Source organism: Rattus norvegicus, chromosome 1, assembly GCF_036323735.1.
Source record: "Rattus norvegicus strain BN/NHsdMcwi chromosome 1, GRCr8, whole genome shotgun sequence".
NCBI lineage: Eukaryota > Metazoa > Chordata > Mammalia > Rodentia > Muridae > Rattus > Rattus norvegicus.
The window spans coordinates 115,864,708-115,885,396 of record NC_086019.1 but is presented as its reverse complement, the minus strand read 5'-3'; the positions used below and the strand labels follow the sequence as shown (position 1 = coordinate 115,885,396).

At 43.8% G+C, this 20,689-nt stretch overlaps 2 protein-coding genes across 8 annotated transcripts in view; one reads left to right on the top strand and one right to left on the bottom strand.

The window, feature by feature from the left end:
- Nipa1 (NIPA magnesium transporter 1) overlaps positions 1-20,689 on the top strand; it is a 402,283-nt gene that overhangs the window by 125,107 nt on the left and 256,487 nt on the right. The window lies entirely within an intron of this gene.
- Positions 1-20,689, bottom strand: part of Cyfip1 (cytoplasmic FMR1 interacting protein 1) — a 92,410-nt gene that overhangs the window by 49,767 nt on the left and 21,954 nt on the right. For all 7 annotated transcript variants that reach the window (XM_063262343.1, XM_063262335.1, XM_039112486.2 and 4 more), the window contains 8 exons: positions 6,986-7,103; positions 6,810-6,899; positions 5,450-5,527; positions 5,219-5,320; positions 3,981-4,162; positions 1,593-1,689; positions 1,379-1,507; positions 140-244 (listed from right to left, as the gene is read on the bottom strand). In XM_063262343.1, the coding sequence (XP_063118413.1) occupies positions 140-244; positions 1,379-1,507; positions 1,593-1,689; positions 3,981-4,162; positions 5,219-5,320; positions 5,450-5,527; positions 6,810-6,899; positions 6,986-7,102 (900 nt within the window). In that variant the 5' untranslated portion in view covers position 7,103. Of the gene's footprint in view, positions 1-139; positions 245-1,378; positions 1,508-1,592; positions 1,690-3,980; positions 4,163-5,218; positions 5,321-5,449; positions 5,528-6,809; positions 6,900-6,985; positions 7,104-20,689 lie in introns of those variants that run through there.

Here is a 20,689-nt window from a genome sequence, read left to right as displayed (position 1 = left end):
ATGTATGTATAGATGACATAGATCAGATATATATATATGTGTGTGTATATATATATATATATATATATATTATATATATGTATGTATGCTTTTATACACATACACATATAACACACGTATATGTACATTTGAAACTCACCTTGAAATACTTGTCTATTTTGGATAAATTTATTCTTTTCTTGGCATCTAGTTTGTAGATGTTACTCACACTCCCATCCATCAGGTACAGACCAAATCCCATGACCTGCGAAGCCACAAAATAGTACAAGATTAGACACAGACCTGTGAACTGACCCACACAGATGCACACTGCCAGAGCTGGTAACTCTGAAATCATGAATCACCCTTCCTCCAATGGTGCTATGAAATACAGAGCTTCCCTCTCAGATAAATCCTTCTCCCTCGTACATGTCATCGCCTGTGGCTACTTCAGCTTCCTCCCTAGACACTCAGGAGCCAACGCCTGCTGAGCAGAGGACAGTGCCTCGGTAGTACATGCAGGCAACTGCACAGGAATCATGAGATGGTTCCTCAAGAACCACAAGTTTCATTCTTGCCCACTAAACCCAAGTGCTAGAATTAAAATAGACCCTGGAGCATCAGGAACAAGGGTGGGTAAGCACACAATCAAGAATACTTGCTCGTTTTCTTCTCTCTCTCATCCCTCTCCCTTGTCTCGTTCTCTCATTACAACCTCTCCATGTGGAAGGGGAAAAAGAATACTTAACATCTGATATAACTCAGTCAGACTTGGTAGTTACCCAGCTCACAGCAACTGTGACGGTGTGTGTTAAGCTGTGTATTTTTTTATTGTGGTTTAAGACCTTCTATTCCCAGTCTGTATGCATCTCTTTTTTCCACTGAAATTGGGTTACAAAGGATAATTTTGTTTCCAGGCTACTTGCTAAAAACCAAGCAGCACTGACTAGCCTAACCTGACTAACAAGGCTCCGTAGACCTGCACTGTCTCAGACACAGCCACGCATTACTACTAAACTTTCAGCGTCTGTGTGCACTAATAAATTTAATCTGGCAAGGGCCAGCTGCACAATCCCAATGTGTCCTGGGAACATGATGAGAGCTTCTGCGTTAGCCGGCACTGTCACAGTCATGATGTGTCTATCATAGACCCCCACCAGGTGCTCTCCTGACAAGGATGTGTCACAAGTTGGAACGGCAGGCATTTTCAGCAGACAGTGCCCCAGACCAATTGTGTGTCGAGCAAAGGGAACATGTGTATACTCAAGAGATGCCATCTACATACACGACAACATGAGAACGAAAAAAAGGTTGGAAAAGATTCTAGATTAAGCACAGCCTTTTGTACAGTCGTGCTTTATCCCTGAGAAAGGCTGTACCCTCTCCTCTACACACGTACTTTGAGAAGCATGTGTTTTTCGCTGGGCGTCAAGTACATTCTGTTCTCATAGTAGTCCACACACAGATTCACTATGTCTGCCAGGAGTTCTTCATAGCCAGAAATGACCTCAAGCTGTTGCTGTAGAGACTGAAGCACAAGGAAAGATATTAGCTACCGCCCATTCCAGCCTCGCCGGCAACATGTCAACGGTGTGCAGGGACACGGGCCTTACTTGTGTAATCTTGTTGTGGTTGGCCAGGAACATGGACAAATTCTGTGACTCCTGGATGGATTGTGGATCTGCCATTTTACGTAAAAACTGAGCAGCCCTAAAAAGAAAAGAATTGATTCCAAAACATATCTACAAATTGATTGGGGGGGGAGAGAAGTGAGGAGGCCCCACAGGGAACTTGGGGGGAAAAAATCACTATTGTTCTCCTTTCCCTGAAGATATTTGCAGAAATGTGTGTTGCAGAAGCTGTTTATGGTTTAAGCCTCTTGCAGCATCTCTGACCTTAACTTTAGGGGAAGCTTTGGCCAATCCAGATGTACGTCACACAGTTTCAGAAAGCTTTTGTGCTCTAATGTCCATGGCCAATGGATGTCATCAACAGACACCTATAGGTCTGGACATAGGTGAATGTCTACCTTTATCTGTGGATCAAAGCATCAGAGATCTTGTCTACGCATATTCTGACTCCAAAAAGCCCTGAAATGCATTGTTAGGGATCTTTCCAAAAACCTCTCTGGGTCACCACTATTTCCAACAAAAAGTAAGTGCCCCTCCCCAGGTATGCTGTTTCAGTCCCTTAGTACCAGAACTTCCCAGAGTCCTAGATTTGCCAACTATTCAGCTGCACAATGTGAGGCAAACAAAAGGGCTTGCACACTAAAATTCTCGAAGGCACATGTTGAGTCTGTGTGGAGAAACTGTAAGAAATCTTTACATGTAACAGAAATTGCCCATAATGCTCTATCCGTGCCACCCTGAATCTTAAACTTTTACAGTTCTGTAAGGAAGGATCATATCCACTATGAACTCACTTCCTTTCTTCCTCATGATCAGCCTGAACTTAAGAAAGGACAATGTGTCTGTCTCCCTTGCAGTGGCTGTGGCCAGGTAACCAAGGGGTGGGCCATAAGATATGATGCAAAAGACTGTCAGGAACTTGAATGTTTGCTTCTAAGAAAGAGTATGTTCTCTTTCCTCTCTATTCACAAGATGCAAATTGAGGGTAGAACTCAAGCAGCCGTACTGGACTATGAGCAACATATGATAACCATGGAACGATAACTCCCTAATTAAAATAATTAAATCAAAATTTAAAAAATTAGTACTTTAAAAACTTGTATATAGTTCAATCATATCACTGATACAGTAACACTCTATCTTTTAATGTATTCATGCTATTGATTCCAGTAGAAGCTAGGGTAGAAGACACGGCAACCAAGGAAGGAATAAATTGAGGACACTGTTTTGGTTTTTTGTTTTTTGTTTTTTCAGTCAAGGCTCAGCATAATTGTGTGGGCTATTTTTACATTTTACTCAGAATATGTACTGAAAGTTATCACTTGGGCACCAATAAATGATTTTGAATGAGAGGGGGCGGTGAATATGAGGCTATAAAGGTAGTGTGATTGCTAATCTGACTGTAAACTTGACTACATCTGGAATCAAGTAAAACCCAAGTAGCTTGGTATACCTATGAAGGATTTTCTTGATCCTAAACCTCGATCATTTAAGGTCAGAAGACCTACCCTAAATCTGGACCTTGGATATTTCATCACAGCAACATCAAAATCTGATTAATACACCCCTGCTGGCCTCTTTCCAGAAGTTCTCTGCCTCAAAAGAAGGAAGCTGAAGTTGCCATAGAAAAGAGCGAGCTGTCCAGAGGCCCTGGAATGCTCTGTGTGATTCTAAGACACCTGCCAACTGTGCGTAGGGCAAGATCGTACAACCTCATGTCTGTGATGAAGTGCCAGGGTCCCTCAGCACACAAGGAACAAACCAGGGAGATAACAACGTCTCGGAGGACTGCACCTTAGTATCCTTGGGTGAGAAGCCCACGTTCCCCACAATAAGAAGTCCCCTAGGGCAAGCAGCTCTGCACAGTGAACAGAGATAGATGTATACGTTTATTATCTCAAGGGAACTGAGCACCCAGATTCCCCCCAAACCATCTGAAGTGCTCCCAAAAGCTCCAGGCCGCTCAAGATGTGTAAAACTACCAGACATCCTTAAACTGTCAGCTACTCCTGCACCTTATTCTTGGCATCATGTATTCAGTCCCAAAACTGATAAATAGCTGCTATCAATAAAGATGATGGGCTGGAGAGATGGCTCAGTGATTAAGAACACTGACTGCTTTTCCAGAAGTCCTGAGTTCAATTCCCAGCAAGCACATGGTGGCTCCCAACCATCTGTGATGGGATCCGATGTCCTCTTCTGGTGAGTCTGAAGACAGCTACAGTGTACTCATATAAAATAAACAAGTAAATACATCTTTGTAAAAAAAAAATGATGATTTTAGCATATAGGAGATATGCACCTGCTAACTGTGGGTGAAGACAGGCCCTCTCTGGGTAGACCCACCACATGCTGCAAGTGTGAGCTCACCTCTTATACGCTGAGTGGTCATTCTTCACACTGCACTTCATGTTCTTCAGCTCATCCAACACAGCAAACATGTTGATAAACTTGCCCAAGGTGATCAAGTAGGCTTCAGACACGAAGTCCTTTCTCCTCTCAGCATGACACAGGCGTCTCACCTCCCCACAGAAACGCTCGATGGCATTTCTCTGAGCACACAAAGGGGAAGGCAGAAGAGCCCCAGTGAGCAGCTTATCGAATCCACGTCCAAGCTTCAAGGATGGTCCCCCATTCACTGTTTCTCTCTGAGGCTCTAGCATCACTTTCCACCTCACATAGAGACCCTGGTCTGAGCAATTTCCATGCCTTTGCTCTGTGAAAGCCATTGCTTATTTTGCAGTTTATTTTGCTGATTATTCCAGCGAAACTACTATGATGGTAACCATCACTGCTGATTGTCAAGTGACAGGATCTAGAATCTCCTGGGAGATGGGTTTTCGAGCCTGCCTACTGGGGATCACCTTGATTACACTAATTGCGGTAGAAAGACTCGAGTGATATAGTTGATGGCATTCTCTGGCTGGGATCCTGGGCTGTAGAAGTAGAGAAAGGCGCTGGGACACAGTATGCGTTCTTATCTCTGTGTCATGATTCTGGCAGTGAGGTGACCAGTTGGTTAAAGTTCCTACTGCCTTGAGTCCCCTGCTATGATGGACTCTACTCTTGAACTGTGAGCAAAACACACCCTTTCTCCTGTAAGCGGCTTCACTGGGGTATTCTGTTATACCAACAGCAAACAAACGAAGAGAGTTAATGAGCAAAGTGCTCTAATACGACATCCGTAATACTGATGCAGACTGTAGAGGGGATTCTTTTTGGTAACTTTTAAAATCAAACAACAACAAAATTCAAGGAAAGCTACAGTTAAAACCAGTTTAGATATCCCCACTGCTTTAAAGGGCCAGCAAGTCTCTTCCATGTGGCCTTTCCCACCACAAATGAAGAGTCAAAGGAGGTCAAGCATAGGGTAGCAAGTACCAGGAAGTCAAGGAAATAGCTGAAGAACTAGACATATAATGCACTTGGAAGCAATGAACGTGAGCTTTTGTGCAGGATAAAAATCTACGCTGAAAAAGAGGTGAAATACAAAGAAGTCTGAAGACTGTTGAGGCCTCAGTCCTTTCCCTGATGGCAGTCATTTTCCCATAGACCACACTGTCCTTACTCTCTAACATTAAAACCCTCTAATGATTTTAATGTTTTACCTGGAAGTACATAAAATTCATCAGTTTTGTGACCTCGGGTTCAAGGACTTCCACAGTTTTCTCATAAATTTCAACCCTATTAGGCTGCTCATTGCACTTCACCTGAGCAAAGAAAGAAACTCAAGGTCAGGTTTTTATCAGGCTGAATGAAGCAGGCATTCCACAACCGCACAAGGGGTGAGAGAAGATGCGGCCGGACAGGACTTGGGACAGGTGTGGCAGATAAGGCACCTGAGGGATGGCACGGGAGCAGCTCCTCCAGGTATACAGCATGACAGCATACTCTTGGCCTTCCTCTAGCATCTCGTTCTGCAAAATACACGTGGTGACAAATCACACACAAGCAGAGGAATAAGCACAAAGGGAGATCAAACTGCCGGTAGTCCTACAAAGCACCCTACCTGCCCGTTTGAGGGTTGGTAGCCTGACAAGAGGCACACTGTGCATGACAGACCACCATAATTACTGTAAACATCCCCTTTAGTCTCAGTAGGCTGCAAAGGATTTGGGGTGACAACGCAGTCATTTCTGAGGAGAGCGGCCACAGAGGTGGCCCCACTCAACCCTAAGTATCTACCTGTAATGCAGACTGGAAGTTAAGGGTGTGAAAGCCTGGGCAAGACAGCACCCTCAAAGCTTCTTTTCCAGTCACACGAAGCTTCCTGGTTCAGACAGGATCCAGTAGCAGGGCTTCTAGCCCAGGATATATAGGAGGAAAAGGCAGAATACTTCCTATAGCACTAGAAGTTCAAGGATGGTGTCCACAGGAAGAGGGCTACCATCATTTTTAAAATCTGCTTTTTGATGTTCTGTCCCATTACTTCCATATCATTTGCTTTGGTAAAAATGGTGAAAGCCAGGGGTGTTCTTTAAGATGTGACTAGAAATCTGGCAATGAAAAGTACTGCTGCTTTTCTTGTTATAACTTCTTTAACTTTTACAAATATTTAGGGATATATTCATCACTGTATTCTTTATTACACAAAAGGGGAAATAGAGTAGATGCAGAAAAATAGTCAACTGTGGACACTGCAAAATGGGTTATGCAGACATTAAAGGTATTTTCTCTGGTAAGTGCCATGCTTTCAAAATGTTCACAAAACCATTAAAATACATAATTATAATAGCAGAATTCATTTAGAAAACCCAAGTCCCATGTGAGTTTACATGTAACATATGTAAGTGCAGACACGGAGAAAGAGGCACCCTTGCGGTGCTGGCAAAGAATTTCTCTGGGCCAGAGAAATTTTTGCTTGGGTGGTTTTTGTTGTTTTTCAAGACAGAGTTTCTCTGTGTAACCCTAGGTGACCTGGAACTCACTCTATAGGTCAGGGCTGGCCTCAAACTCAAGAGATCTGCCTGCCTCTGCCTGTGTATCACTGGGATTAGACGTGTGTGCCACCAACACCCAGCTTGAGATTACATTTTTTAAGAGTATGCACTGTTTTTATAATAAAAAGCAAAGACTTTCTTAAAACTATAAGACATTTTCTTATTTTTTTCTCTACCTAGTCTATCAGGAAATATATAGTTTGTTTGCTGCTCAAATATGACTCCTGCAAGACAGAAACAAAGAAACAGACAGCATTACCATGCTAGAGTGGACAGTTGCTTGTTCAATGTATCTTGCAATGCCAGTGACAAATGCATTTCGGTCTTCAAAGTTGGTGTTGAAATTTGGCTGAAGGGAAATAGAAAAAAAAAACAAACAAACCATTATGGTGAGGTCAGAGCAGCCAGCTGCATCACCTCTGCCCCAAGACCAACCTGATAGAGCAGCGAGGAAGGTGGGGGCTCAATGCAGGGCTGCTGGTCAGGAAGAGGCAGCTCTTCCAGGAGGTCCACATTGGACAGTGCGTCCTCTAGTGTCACTTGGGCAGCCATCCTGCAACCGAACAAAGCACAGAGACACCGGTGAGGAAAGATGTGGTCTGGAATACACAACAAGCTATCTCTTCCCTTTCTTTCAAGGGCAGTGGAGATGACCAGAGCACAAGGACTGTCCTTGGGAGCCTTTGCTTCCTCCAGGCTTATTCGGAAGGCTCTCTTGACCTTCAGAGTTACCCTGGGGTGGTGTTTTGAATAGAAATGTCTCCCACAGAATCTTGTGTTTGAATGCTTGGCCTATGAGGAGTGGCACGATTAGGAGGTACTGCCTTGGTGAAATAGGTGTGGCTTGCGGGAGAAAGTGTGCCACTGTGCTGGTGTACTTTGAAGGTCTCCCATGCTCAACATACACCCAGGATGGCACACATTTGCTTCTGCTGACTATGGATCAAGATGTAGAACTCTCGGCTCCTCCAACATCATGTTTCCCTCCATGATACTACCTTACCTTCGAAACTGTAAGCCAGTCCCAGTTAAATGTTTTCTTTTATATGAGTTTCATGGTGTCTCATCACAGCAATAGAGACCCTAACTGAGATACCTGGTTACTATATTCTGGTTACTATGTTTACCATCACTTCCCACACCCTTTCTACACTGGCGCTCGCTCCAGCCCTAGTTGCTGGTGCTTAGGGTCCCCCAGAGTGCCCTCTATGCTAACCCTTCATATGGCTGGAAGAGGGCAGCATCTCCTGCATGGTTATTCCAAATCCATAAGGGACAGATGTAGGTCACAGAGCACCGCCCTTGGCCACCAGCAGTATAGCTACCCAGGCAGGCTGGAATCCCAAGACTACTAGAGAAGTGTGTCCAAGGTGAACTACGGAGGTGGCTGTTAGAAAATCATAAACATCATAGGTAGTACGGAGATGCAGAGAAGTGCAGGTATAGAAGCCTTCTATGCCAGATACAAAATGCAGAAGAAGCACACATATCCTCCCTCCCACTGAAAGTGTGCTGACCTAGCAGGATGGGTGGTGGGGTACAAAGATAGTCCATTCTCCTAGAGGGGACATTTGAAGTCCTGGGCTCTCTCCACAGAGGGAGCCACAGGACAGGTTGTGTTCTAAGAAGTAGCACAAATGAGCCAAAAGGAACACTAAATAGAGGCCTCCGTAAAAGAGACCCGCAGGCCCTGGCACACTGCCCTCGTGTCCTCTCGAGGAGAAGAGAGTCCTCAGAACTGCTCTTCAAACCCCAGACTGACCTCAAACAGCACAAGCATTGATCTAAGACTCTGCATACTTATGAGGCAAAGTAAGGTCTATATAGCCATTGAACCACACAGAGGAAGGTCTAAGTGGCATAGCAGAAGTTGAGACGTAGGACTGGTGTGGAACCACAGCCCAGAGAACACAGGCTGTTTGCCTAATAAAAGTAAAAACAGCAATACCTTCCAGGGGTTTTGGTAAGACCAAAGTCTCATATCACAATATCCACAATGTCCAGTCTCCATTCAAGTTATCCAGCACATAAAGAACTCCTAGCCAACTTCCTGGGGCTACGGAGGCCATGGATCTTAGAAGAAAAGTCATTACTGCCACTTTGCCAGTCCAGCATAATCCGTAACTGCATTGCAAATCTTATCGTTATACCCCAAAGCAAACGTAGTATCGCCCCTCATTAAAGAACCTTCTTTTTAGAGCACACAGAGACCATTACACGAAAGTACAAATGGACACAATGCAGAGATCAACGGATCTTGGAGACCTGAAGGCTATACATTTACATCGCAGAGCCTGCATCTACATTTTGGATTCTAAGAGCCCAAACACCAGGGTATCTGCTGGGAAACACTCTCTTTTAGAAAAGGTTGCATAAATAAGACTTGAACAATGGCAGTATCAGTACAGAAATGGTTACATAAATAACACTTGAACAATGGCAGTATCAAACATGCTAAGGCAGGAGGGGGTTCTCTTAGGGTGTTATTGCTGTGAAGAGACCCCGTGAGCACAGCAACTCTTATAAGGAGAGCATTTAATTGGTGCTGGCTTACAGTCCCATTAGCCCATTACCATCATGGTGGGAAGCACTGCAGGGCACAGTAGACATGGAGAAGGGGCTGAGAGTTCTACATCCAGATTAGCAGGCAGCAGGAGAACACTTGAACCATTAAGCCTGGTTTGAGCTCCTGAAACCTCAAAGTTCATGACTAATAACACACTTCCTCCGACAAAGCCACACCTCCTAATAACAACACTCCCTATGGACCCATGGGGGCCATTTTTATTCACCATTTACCACAGGGGTAAAATCTCAAAGGGCCTTTGAGGGGGTCCCTGCAAATGCTATCTATGGCTGACAGTGGTGAACCTCGAGTGGTTTATTTTTGACATATTTAAGCACAATCCAACTTTGAAGAAAAGTTTCCTTGTGATAATTATTACAGCAAAGCTTAAGGCGTGACCACACTGAAACTCCTTTGTAAAGTACATTGTATGCAGGTTCTATGGATTGAGAAGTGCTGTCTCGGTATGAAGGGTGTGTAACATGAATAGCTGTCTAGATAGGAAAGGTGTGTAACAAGAATAGTAAACTCTTTGCCGAGTACACGGGACCTTTCCTAAGAATTGGTTCTAATGACTGGGAAATAATGCTCAGGAATCTGGGGGATTCAGGTGAGGCCCAGCTATACAGAACGGCAAAGATCACCAGACCACTAACAATATCCACTCCCGGCCGTCTGGGTGGAAAGCAGATGTAAATCCCTTTAAGTCTGCGAGTGGAGCATTCCTGGTTTCTCCAGTGCTACCTGTGAGGATGAGGATCCTGGGCTCTTTTACAGGTCCCACCCCTAGACAACTGCTAAGAGAGGGAGAATCAGCCTCTCCTAGGGATAAGCCTTCTCACGGGTTATCTGAAGCCATCAGCCCTGAAACCATATACAGACTCATCAGGTTGTACTGATATATTTAGGAGAACATATATCTACATGTAACGGTGCTAATCAAGAGTTAGAGGGGTTAGCTGAGGCAGGCTGGAGGATCAAAATGGGGAAATCAATGTAATTGTATTTTCATTCATATACATGATATGAATATACAATCGGCAACAAAAAGTCACAGCTCCTACCTCTGGCTTCAAAGCATCGACTGTGAGAAATCCCCACAGTCCTAACAGTCTCCAGTCAAATGAAGAAGCTAAGGATGAACAAGAAGCAATCAAGCAAGTCAAAGTTAAAGAGAACACGGTGCAGATTTTTTAGAACTGAAAGATGAAAGGCTGAAAACTTGACAACTCCTCCCTTCCCCCACCGGAGCTTAAGCACACAGGCAGCCAGAGGGAACAGGACAGGGACTTTTCTATTTGCTGCTGGGCTCCATTCCCAGGAACTCACATATGCTGAATGTCTCCAGCCTACACTATTCCCTTCAGCCCAGCAACAGGACTTTTAAAGTCTGAAATCGGTATCTGTCAGAATCCTCAATCAAAGTCCGAACGATCATTCTCATAGGGGAATGGAGAACTAAAGAATACAAGGATGCTACAGGAAGTTCCTCAAACTGAAGAGAAATGATACAGGAGACAAGTTGAGACACGAAAAATGGAATCAATGCAAAGAAATGTAAAGAAGGAGTGTTATTTCCTCTCCAACTCTTAAATATGTCTAGTTGGAGAGATAGATGGCTTCACAGTTAAGCAGACTGGCTGTTCCTCCAAAGGAACAGAGTTCGACTCCTAACAAGTCGCAAGTGTTTACAATTTCAGTTCTAGGGGACCATATGCCTTCTTCTGGCCTCCACAGCACCGCATATGCAGGGGTGTATAAACATATATGTAGGCAAAAACACCCATACCATAAATTACAAAATTACCTGACATTTGTAGAGGGAAAGCCAAAACAGAGCTAGTCTTCTCTTAAGAGTATTCTCACAGGCGAAGCCCAGAGATCCAAATCGCTAGCCTTAGAATGCTAGCACGTTTCAGTTTCAGCCCCATATTCTGCGGCCCAGGTCATAGATCATGAACTTAACTTTAACCAACCAGGACTGCTCTATGTGCACAGCCATGATTACTGTATGTCAGAAAGTGCATAACTGTGCCCAGTTGTCAAGCCTGACCCTTCAAGACTGCGCACGATCTAAATTGGACAACCCTCCTTCATCCTGTACAAATCGCATGACAGGAAATAGCACACAAAGCTCAGCGCACCTATATTCAGTATCACCCCCAAGCGAAGAGCACCCTAACCCTAACCCTTCACCATGGTCAACATTCCAGCTCCTAGGCAGGCTGCTGCCCTCTTCCAGTGCACTGAGTATCCTATGATTCCTACTTCTGTCTGAAAAATAATTCACTCACAGCCTGCCATTCTAGTGTGATAGAAACTGATATCCACCCAATCTACTACAACATTCAGTAATATTATTCCTGGGAAGGAGCTCTGCCTACAAAGGCCGACTGTCTGACTGAGTCCTCAATGGTGTGGGGCAGGTTGAGCTGCTGTAGCTCTAGAGCTCAATTACAATTTATCTCGGGCGATCGTAGCCGACTGAACACCCTTTCCAGGCCCCACTACTGCATCAGACCTTCCCTTAAGAGTGATGACTGCAGACTCATAACTGAGAAAGAGACATCGAAGGCTTCTATGACCTTGCCCTCCCCATCCCACCCCATCCCAACCCCTCAAAAACAGTCCAGGCAGAAAGCTACTGAAGAGAGCCCTTAACATTTGTGATAAAGATGCTGGGGTTGGGGATTTAGCTCAGTGGTAGAGCGCTTGTCTAGCAAGTGCAAGGCCCTGGGTTCGGTCCCCAGCTCCGGAAAGAAAAAAAAAAAAAAAGATGCTGAAGTATACCTCTTCACAGCTGATGGCTTGTGGAGCATGGCGGGGAGTGAGGGGGAGGGGGAGGGAAGACATGACACAACTGACATGGGACAGACAGCATGACACAACTGACATGGGACAGACAGGACCCCTCAGCTTTCTTTAAATGGCTGGCCACTGGGAGTTTGGCCATGCTCCTGTGAGTATATGGAACTTGGTGGGGGTTTTATGGGGGAGGAGGGTTAACAAGGGTGGGAAAGTGAACCTGGGAGGAATGGGAAGCTAGTGTGATGGGATGCACTGTATGAAAATCCTAAATAACTATTACGTTGTAGAAAAGAATTTTTAAAAGTTACTCCAACTGCTGGGCATGGTAGCACACAGCTTTAAGCCCAGCACTCAGGAGACACAGGCTGGCAGATTTCTGTAGTTCAAGACCAGTAGAGAGAGAAAAAAGCCTTGCCTGTCCTCAGTTAAGAGGTTGTGCCTAGCCTTGCAGTGACTTGATGTGCCCTGAGGAGGCAAGGAGTGCATTCCACCCTCTCACAGGAGGAGGGGAGGGGGAAGGAAGGGACTGTGTGAGGGGGGAGACTGGGAATGGGCATTGATCAGATAGATAGATAGATAGATAGATAGATAGATAGATAGATAGATAGATGGATGGATGGATGGATGGATGGATGGATGGATGGATAGATAGATAGATAGATAGATAGATAGATAGATAGATGGATAGATAATCCAACTAGACTTGTCAATTACCTGGCCAGATTACCTGATTAGCTAACTCACCATGCTGAGGACATGAGAAACATGATCATTCCCTTAATGAATTAAAGTACTTATATAACCCAGAGGCCCCCTTCAGGGTAGTTGCTTGCAGATCTTCTGTGCTAAGGGTGCCCATCTTTTGAGTTGTAACTTCCTTTTCTCCCGTCTATTTCTTCTTTGAACACCAGCCAAAACCCTACACTGGCTTTCTTTAACAGCTGTTACAAACATTCATTGCTGGTACTAACTCAAAGAGCATTTTTCCATCTCCCTTCTCTCTGACAACTGCCAAGATTTCCAGCTTGCCTACCCTGTTGTTCTTTCCAAAAACTCTAATAAAATAGTTCTCAAGCAGCCTTCTAATTATGTTTTTTTAATTACTTTATGGAGATTACAAAAGCACAAAATGGAACTCCAAAAAGCAAACCTACGTGGTAGTAAGATTTCCACATTCTCTAATCCTCAAAGATTAGGAAAAGTTAACAGGCAAGTACTAGGTAATCTGTACAGCACCCACTTAAAAAGTGTTAAAAAAGTAACCATTGGGGTTGGGGATTTAGCTCAGTGGTAGAGCGCTTGCCTAGCAAGCGCAAGGCCCTGGGTTCGGTCCCCAGCTCCAAAAAAAAAGAAAAAAAAAAAGTAACTACTGGTTTCGAGATTTAGCTGAGTAGCAGACTATTTTTCTCAAATGCACAAGGCCCTAGGTTTAACCTACCATCACCACTCCCAAAGAGATAGTGGGGGTAGAGAAGAGTGAAAATGACTATTAAATAGAATAGTAATATGGGATAAATTAAAATAGAATACTTCAAAATGCTCAGATTCTAAAAGAAGGTAGAAAAAGGGCTGACAGTGTAGCTCAGTGGCTAAGCCTGCTTAGCATGGTTGAAGTCCTGCACGCAATTCTAGGCACCAAAACAAACAACCGATACAACGCAAGAAAAGAGAATAAAGAAAAAAAGAATTAATAACAACACACATAACAACGACAACAATAATAAAGAATATCCAAACATATCAGTAATTACATTAACTATAAATAATCTAAAGAGATTAAAGATGAGTAGATGGATCTGTTAGTGAATGCAGAAGAGAAATAAGCAAACAGGTAAGAGCTAGTCAAACGGAAGGTGGTGGGTCTGGGCGCTAACCTTCAGAGAAAGAAGGTTGCTGTAGCTAAACAGTGGCCTTACATTGTAACAGAAGCAATGCCCAAACCTTAGCTCTGTCTGCATCTAGCCCCAAAACCTTCAAACGTCTCCAAACTGGAGACTGACAGCAGGTCAGCTACTAGAAGGCTGGGAGGCAGCTTGTTTCCCTGGTAACACACTAGATTCAAGGAAGGAGGAAATATCAAAACTACTCCTCCTCAGAATTTGAAATGGCATGTAAAAGTACCACAGCTGTCCCTCAAAACTGAAAATGCCATTTGAAAAGGTAGAGGCCCATAAAGGAAAAGCTGTCTCCTCCTGGCAAAGCAAAATGTTTTTCCCCCTATCAATGGCACATGTACTTACCTAGTGACAGAAGCCCAGTCTTTAATGCTTACAGTCCCTCACTGCTAAGCCTGCCTGAAGCAGAACTCTCTGTTCCCTCTACCTCCCTTCTACGAACACTGGCCAAAATTAAGCCAGTCTGCAGGACTACCCAGAGCACTCACTCCCACGCTCTCTGAATGAGCCATCTTCCCACCATACCCCTGCCATGTACAAAATCTCAGGTCTCCAGCTGAGCTTGTCTGCTTTCTTGAACTTTAGAAAGCATGGGTTTCTCTCTTCCTCTCATCAGTCTAGAAGCTGCTGAGATCTCCATTTTGCTCGTCCTGTTTATTTTCCTCTAACTCTAATAAAATGTCTCTCATTTCCTTCTGAAAGAGAGCAGCTTCTTTCTATGCCCTTTATATAGGTAGACAGTAGAAGGTGGGGCCCAGATTAAGGGTGAGTCTTCCAACCTCAAACCAAAGATTAGAAGTAGGTCTTCCTACTTTAAACAATTTAATTAAGAAAAAAAAATCCCTCTGGCTCAGCAGTTAAGAGCACTGGCTGTTCCTCTAGAGGACAAGGACTCAATTCCCAGTACCCCTATGGCTGCTCATGCCTGCCTGTATTTCTAGTTCCCCAGAGATCCACTGCAGCAGGCATGCATGTAGTGCACACAACTGTGCATGCAGTCAAAATGCCCATACACATAAAATAAAATAAATAAATCTTTAAGAAAAAAGTGCCCAGCCGCTTGGGTTAATTCCAGATATAGCCAAGTTGACAACCAAGAACAGTTCACACCTGTAAACTTGACACACAATCTTATCTCATGTTATGTTTAATCTCTAAATGAAAACAATACCCAAGTCATAATTACTGTAAACACGATATAGCAGGGGTTGGGAATTTAGCTCAGTGGTAGAGCGCTTGCCTAGCAAGCACAAGGCCCTGGGTTCGGTCCCCAGCTCCGAAAAAAAGGAAAAAAAAAAAACACAATATAACTATCTCTTGTACAATGGCAAACACTTTAGAAATTTTGTAGGAGTGGCAATGTCTCTTGAGGAACATTTTTTAGTATCTCAAACTTAAATGTGATAACCACTGATAGTCTCTTAACTGTTGTTACATTACATGATAAAGAAATCGAGGAAAGAAAGAACAAAAACTGTACAAACACATTCTTTGTTTCCATTTTTTATTAGATATATTTCTTTGCTTACATTTTAAATGTTCTCCTTCCAGGTTTCCTCCCCTCCCCTCCATTCCCCCCATACATCCCCCTTACTACCCTGCCATATTCCTCTGCATTGAGGGTCCAACCTTGGCAGGGCCAAGGGCTTCCCCTTCCCCTGGTGCCCAACAAGGCTATTCTCTGCTACATATGCAGTTGGAGCCCTGGGTCAGTCCATGGATAGTCTTTTGGTAGTGGTTTAGTCCCTGGAAGCTCTGGTTGTTTGGCATTGTTGTTCTTATGGGGTTGCAAGCTCCTTCAACTCTTTCAATCCTTCCTCTAATTTCCCCCAAGGGGGTCCTGTTCTCAGTTCAGTGGTTTGCTGTTAGCATTGACCTCTGTATTGGACATGCCCTGGATGTGTCTCTCAGGAGAGATCTATATCCAGTCCCTGTCAGCATGCATTTTTTAGTTTCATCAATCTTATCTAGTTTTGGTGGCCATATATATATATATATGGGTCACATGTGGGGCAGGCTCTGAATAGCCGTTTCTTGAGTCACTGCTCTAAATTTTGCTTCCATATCCCCTCCTATGGATATTTTTTCCCCTTTTTAAGGAGTGGGAGCATCTACATTTTGGTCATGCTTCTTCTTGAGCTTCCTGTGGTCTGTGGATTGCATCTTGTGTAATTTGAGCTTTTGGGCTAATATCCACTTATCAATGAGTACATACCAAGTGTGTTTTTCTGTGATTGAGTTACCTCACTCAGAATGATATTTTCTAGTTCATTCCATTTGCCTATGAATTTCATGAAGTCATTGTTTTTGATAGCTGAGTAGTACTCCATTGTGTAGATATACCACATTTTTTTAATCCATTCCTCTGTTGAAGGGCATCTGGGTTTTTTCTAGCTTCTGGCTTTTATAAATAAGGAAGCTATGAACATAGTGGAGCATGTGTCTTTGTTGTATGTTGGAGCATCTTTTAGGTATATGCCCAGGAGAGGTATAGCTGGGTCCTCAGGTAGTGGAATGTTCAGTTTTCTGAGGAGCCTCCAGACTGATTTCCAGAGTGGTTGTACCAGTTTGTAATCCCACCAACAATGGAAGAGTGTTCCTCTTTCTCCACATCCTTGCCAGCATCTGCTGTCACCTGAGTTTTTGATGCCACTCTGAGTGATGTGAGGTGGAATCTCAGGGTTGTTTTGATTTGCATTTCCCTGATGACTAAGGATGTTGAACATTTCTTTAGGTGCTTTTTGGTCATTCAATAATCCTCAGTTGAGAATGTTTTGTTTAGCTCTGAACCCCATTTTTGGATAGGGTTATTTGGCTCTCTGGAGTCTAACTTCTTGAGTTCTTTGTATATTTTGGATATTAGCCCTCTATCAGATGTAGGATTGGTAAAAATCTTTTCCCAATGTGTTGTTGCTGTTTTGTCCTAATGACAGTGTCCTTTGCTTTACAGTTTTATGAGGTCCCATTTGTTGATTCTTGATCTTAGAGCATAAGCCATTGGTGTTTTGTTCAGGAAATTGTCCCCAGTGCCCAACTTTCCAATCACGCTCTTTTCAAGTCTCTGACCATCTAGAAATACATACAGCCCATGAACCAGTAAACACTCATACATCTGGCCATTTTTCCTTCCAAACAAAATGTACAACACCATGTGCACTGCCTGAAGTGGTACCCACTGTAAAGATTTCTCTTCACTGTTATATTTCAGGGCATCCTGAAATACATATACCAGCATCCTTTCATGCTCTTATGCGTTGTGGCAGAAAAGGGGTTTTAATGCTACACCTGTCTACTTTGGGGTGGATCATGTATATACCACTTTCCGTAAACCATACCCTGGTCTTCTCTTCCTCATACAACCAGTCATAGAGTATACCTCATGAAGCTACGGGTACATCCTTGGTAGAAGACTGCATGATAGTAATGGCAGTAGAAACCATAGGCATTTGGGAAGCTTCTTCACATAAATTGCTTGTGCTTCAGGACCAATCATTCACACATATATATACCACTTCTGTCTGATAATGGATTGCTGCTCTGCAATAACTTCGTGGATCAGATAACGCCCAGCTCATGATGGGCAGCTCAAGTTGCATAGTAACTTGGTGGTTCAGTTTCCACTAAGGCCCAATAGCAGAGCAAGAGATATGGGAGAATAACTGTCTGCAGATGGTGATGGAGCCTTGTTCCAAAATCCCAAATGTCTTCTCTGTGAATCACCTATAGGAGTCTGCCAAAGGCTCTAAAAAGCATTCCCTATCTGCCACTGACACCTCAAGTACCATCAGGTCTGCTGGATCACATGGTCTAAGTGGTAGAGCAGCCTGCACAGCAGCCTGGACCTGTTGAAGAGTCTTTTCCTGTTCTAGGCTCCACTCGAAGCTAGCAGCTTTTTAAGTCATGTAGTATATGGGCCAGAGTAACAGCCCAAGTTAAGAAATGTTCGCTCTCCAGAATCCAAATAGGCCACTAAATACTGTGCTTCTTGGTGGTAGGAGGGGCCGGGTACAATGACGTATCCTTTATCTTAAAGGGAACGTCTCTGCATGTCTCACCCCACCGAACTCCTAAAAATTCCACTGACATAGAAGGCCTCTGAATTTTGGTTGGATTTATTTCCCATCCTTTGATGAACACAGGTGTTACCAACAAGTCCAAAGTGGTTGCTACCTCCTGCTCACGTGGTCCAATCAGAAAATGTCAACAATATGGTGCACCAATGTAATATTTTATGGCACAGACTGATGATCAAGAGCCCTTCTAACTAACTCACGACACAGGGCTGGGGCGTTAATATATCCTTAAGTTAGAACTGTAAAGTAATACTGCTGGCCTTGCCAACTGAAAGCAAATTGCTTCTCATGATCCTCATGGCCAGGTGCTGAGAAAAAGGCATTTGCTAGATCGATAGCTGGATATCATGTACCAGATGTGCTAGTCTGTTCAATAAGGACACCATATCTGGTATAACAGTTGCAATCAGAGGCACACCTTGATTGAGTTTTCAATATTCAACTGTAATTCTCCATGATCCGTCTGTCTTCTGTACTGGCCAATAGAACAGTTAAAGGGAGATGGGATGGGAACCCCTCTACACACCCTACGTACATCTTTCAGGTCCTTGACAGTGGCACTAATTTCTGCAGTTCCTCCAGAGATGCGATACTGGTTTTGATTCACTATTTTCCTTGGCGGAGGCAGCTCTAAAGGCTCCCATTTGGTCTTTCCAACCATAATAGCTCTCACTCCACAGGCCAGGGAACCAATGTGGGAATTCTTTCAATTTCTAAATATATCTATTACAACTATACATTCTAGGGATAGAAATAACCCCTGAACTGACTGTGAGTCTGACTTCAGCCAAAATTCCACTAGTCACCTGGCCCCCATAACCTCCTATTTCAACAGGAGGGCCACAATGTTTCTTAGGAGTTCCTGGACTCAGTATCAATTCAGAACCAGGATCTAATAGACCTGGGAAAGTCTGATTGTTTCCTTTCCATAATGTAATTACTCTTGTAAAAGAAGCTATAGGTCCCTCTGGGGAAGAAATGGAGAAAGGCTAATAAACTTTGAAGGTATTTTTATCAAATTCCTTCCTCAGAGGAGCCTGGCCACTCCTTAATTCAAGGGGGGTCTATAAACTGGCTCAAGTCTGGAAACTGATTACAGGTTGAGATTCCTTTTTGCTATGATCCAACAGGCCAGTGAGAACATGTTCCATGGGCTTGCTTATTATAGCTTGATCTTACAGAGGCAATTTCTCTGTCGAAGTTTTCTCCTTTCAGATGACATAAAACTAGCCAGCACAGATACCACAATATGAACATCTCACAGTAAAATTTAAATCACATATTTGAATTAACTCTTACTCCTGTTGGTGTTACCAATAAACAATTGACAGTTTTTTGACATAAGAATACACACAGATGTCCATCCCTTGCGTCTGGTCAGAATAGCACATCATATGTGAGCAGAGAGACTAAGAGAGGTCATGTTAGGACAGTGCAAGACAAAACCAGTCCTCCTACTACCTTGACCTTGGACTTCTAGCCTCCAGAACCGTGAGCACATAAGTTCCCACTGATCTGTGGTATTGTGTGTATCAGGCCTCACACACAGAGAGAGAGAATGAGTCAGGCAGGGTCCAGGTGCCCTTGAGCTGTCAGATTAAAAAAAAAAAAAGTATGCACTGGCATTTTGATAGCTAGGAAAACAATACATGCATAATGTATACTCAAAGGTATCCTCCTGTAGCAAACAACTGCCTGCTCAAGCATGCCCTGTAAAGCCTGGTATTCTACATGTCCAAGCTATAGATGCTGTACCCTCCTCGGGCCTGGCACTGACCCACAAATAACATGTTTGTGGTTTAGATGATTAAGCAGTATAAAGGATGCAGCAGCTCAATGTTCACATTTGTTTCTAGATCATACACTTCCTCGGTTACAAAAATTAACTGAAATCTAGTATCGGACCTGGTATTTTAACACGCCATCAACTCATTTTTGTTATAGAGTGCTCTAAAATATCTTTTCAAGTGATTTCCCAAGTTAATCACCAAGTATCTTTCTTTATGGCTCAGGAGTCTTGCTCTGGGAGGCTAGATCTTAAGTTGCATAGAACAAGTGTTCAGTATACAGTGAGAGACCCTGTCTGAGCTTGGAGCTGCACATCACATGTTTACTTCACTGCTTGATAAAGGGACCATAGGTGAGTACCACAAGGCACCAGAGTGCCATAGAGGAGGCTGGGCGTCTCTGTGCTCACAGAAAAGGAAGTAAGTGTTTATCAGCTTGGAAATGGCAGGGCTTCTGAACCCTCCACACGTCACTCACTGACTACTCACCCCTTCTATTCCTGTTCCTCAGTAAGTCCTTCTCATAGCCACTCTCATGGTGGGGTCATCCCAGTATACTAATATGATAAGCAGAATGATGCTCAAAGGCCCTCGGCTCAACTGAGAGCCCTGGGCATAAAGCAACACACACACACACACACACACACACACACACACACACACACACACACACATCTAGTCCTGAATAATGTATGTCCATTATCCAGTGATGAACAACTAGATTGGTGGGGTCAAGGCCAGGGCTAGCAGACAAAACTGGCTCAATCTGAAAAAAACTTGCTCAGGAAAGAGACAGTGTAAGGCTGGCCTAAACAGATCCATAGGCGTTGCCAGCAGCAGAAGAGTAATTGCCCCACCTTTCTTCTGCATTCTGGCCCCAATGAGTCCTATAGATGCTAGCAGGCTGTGAGTGAAGCAGGCCTGGTGGATAAACACAGCCCATGTGCTAAACATGATGTCTCCTGAGAGAACTCGTGCCAACCTACAAAATGCAGCTTGGGACAGTTCCA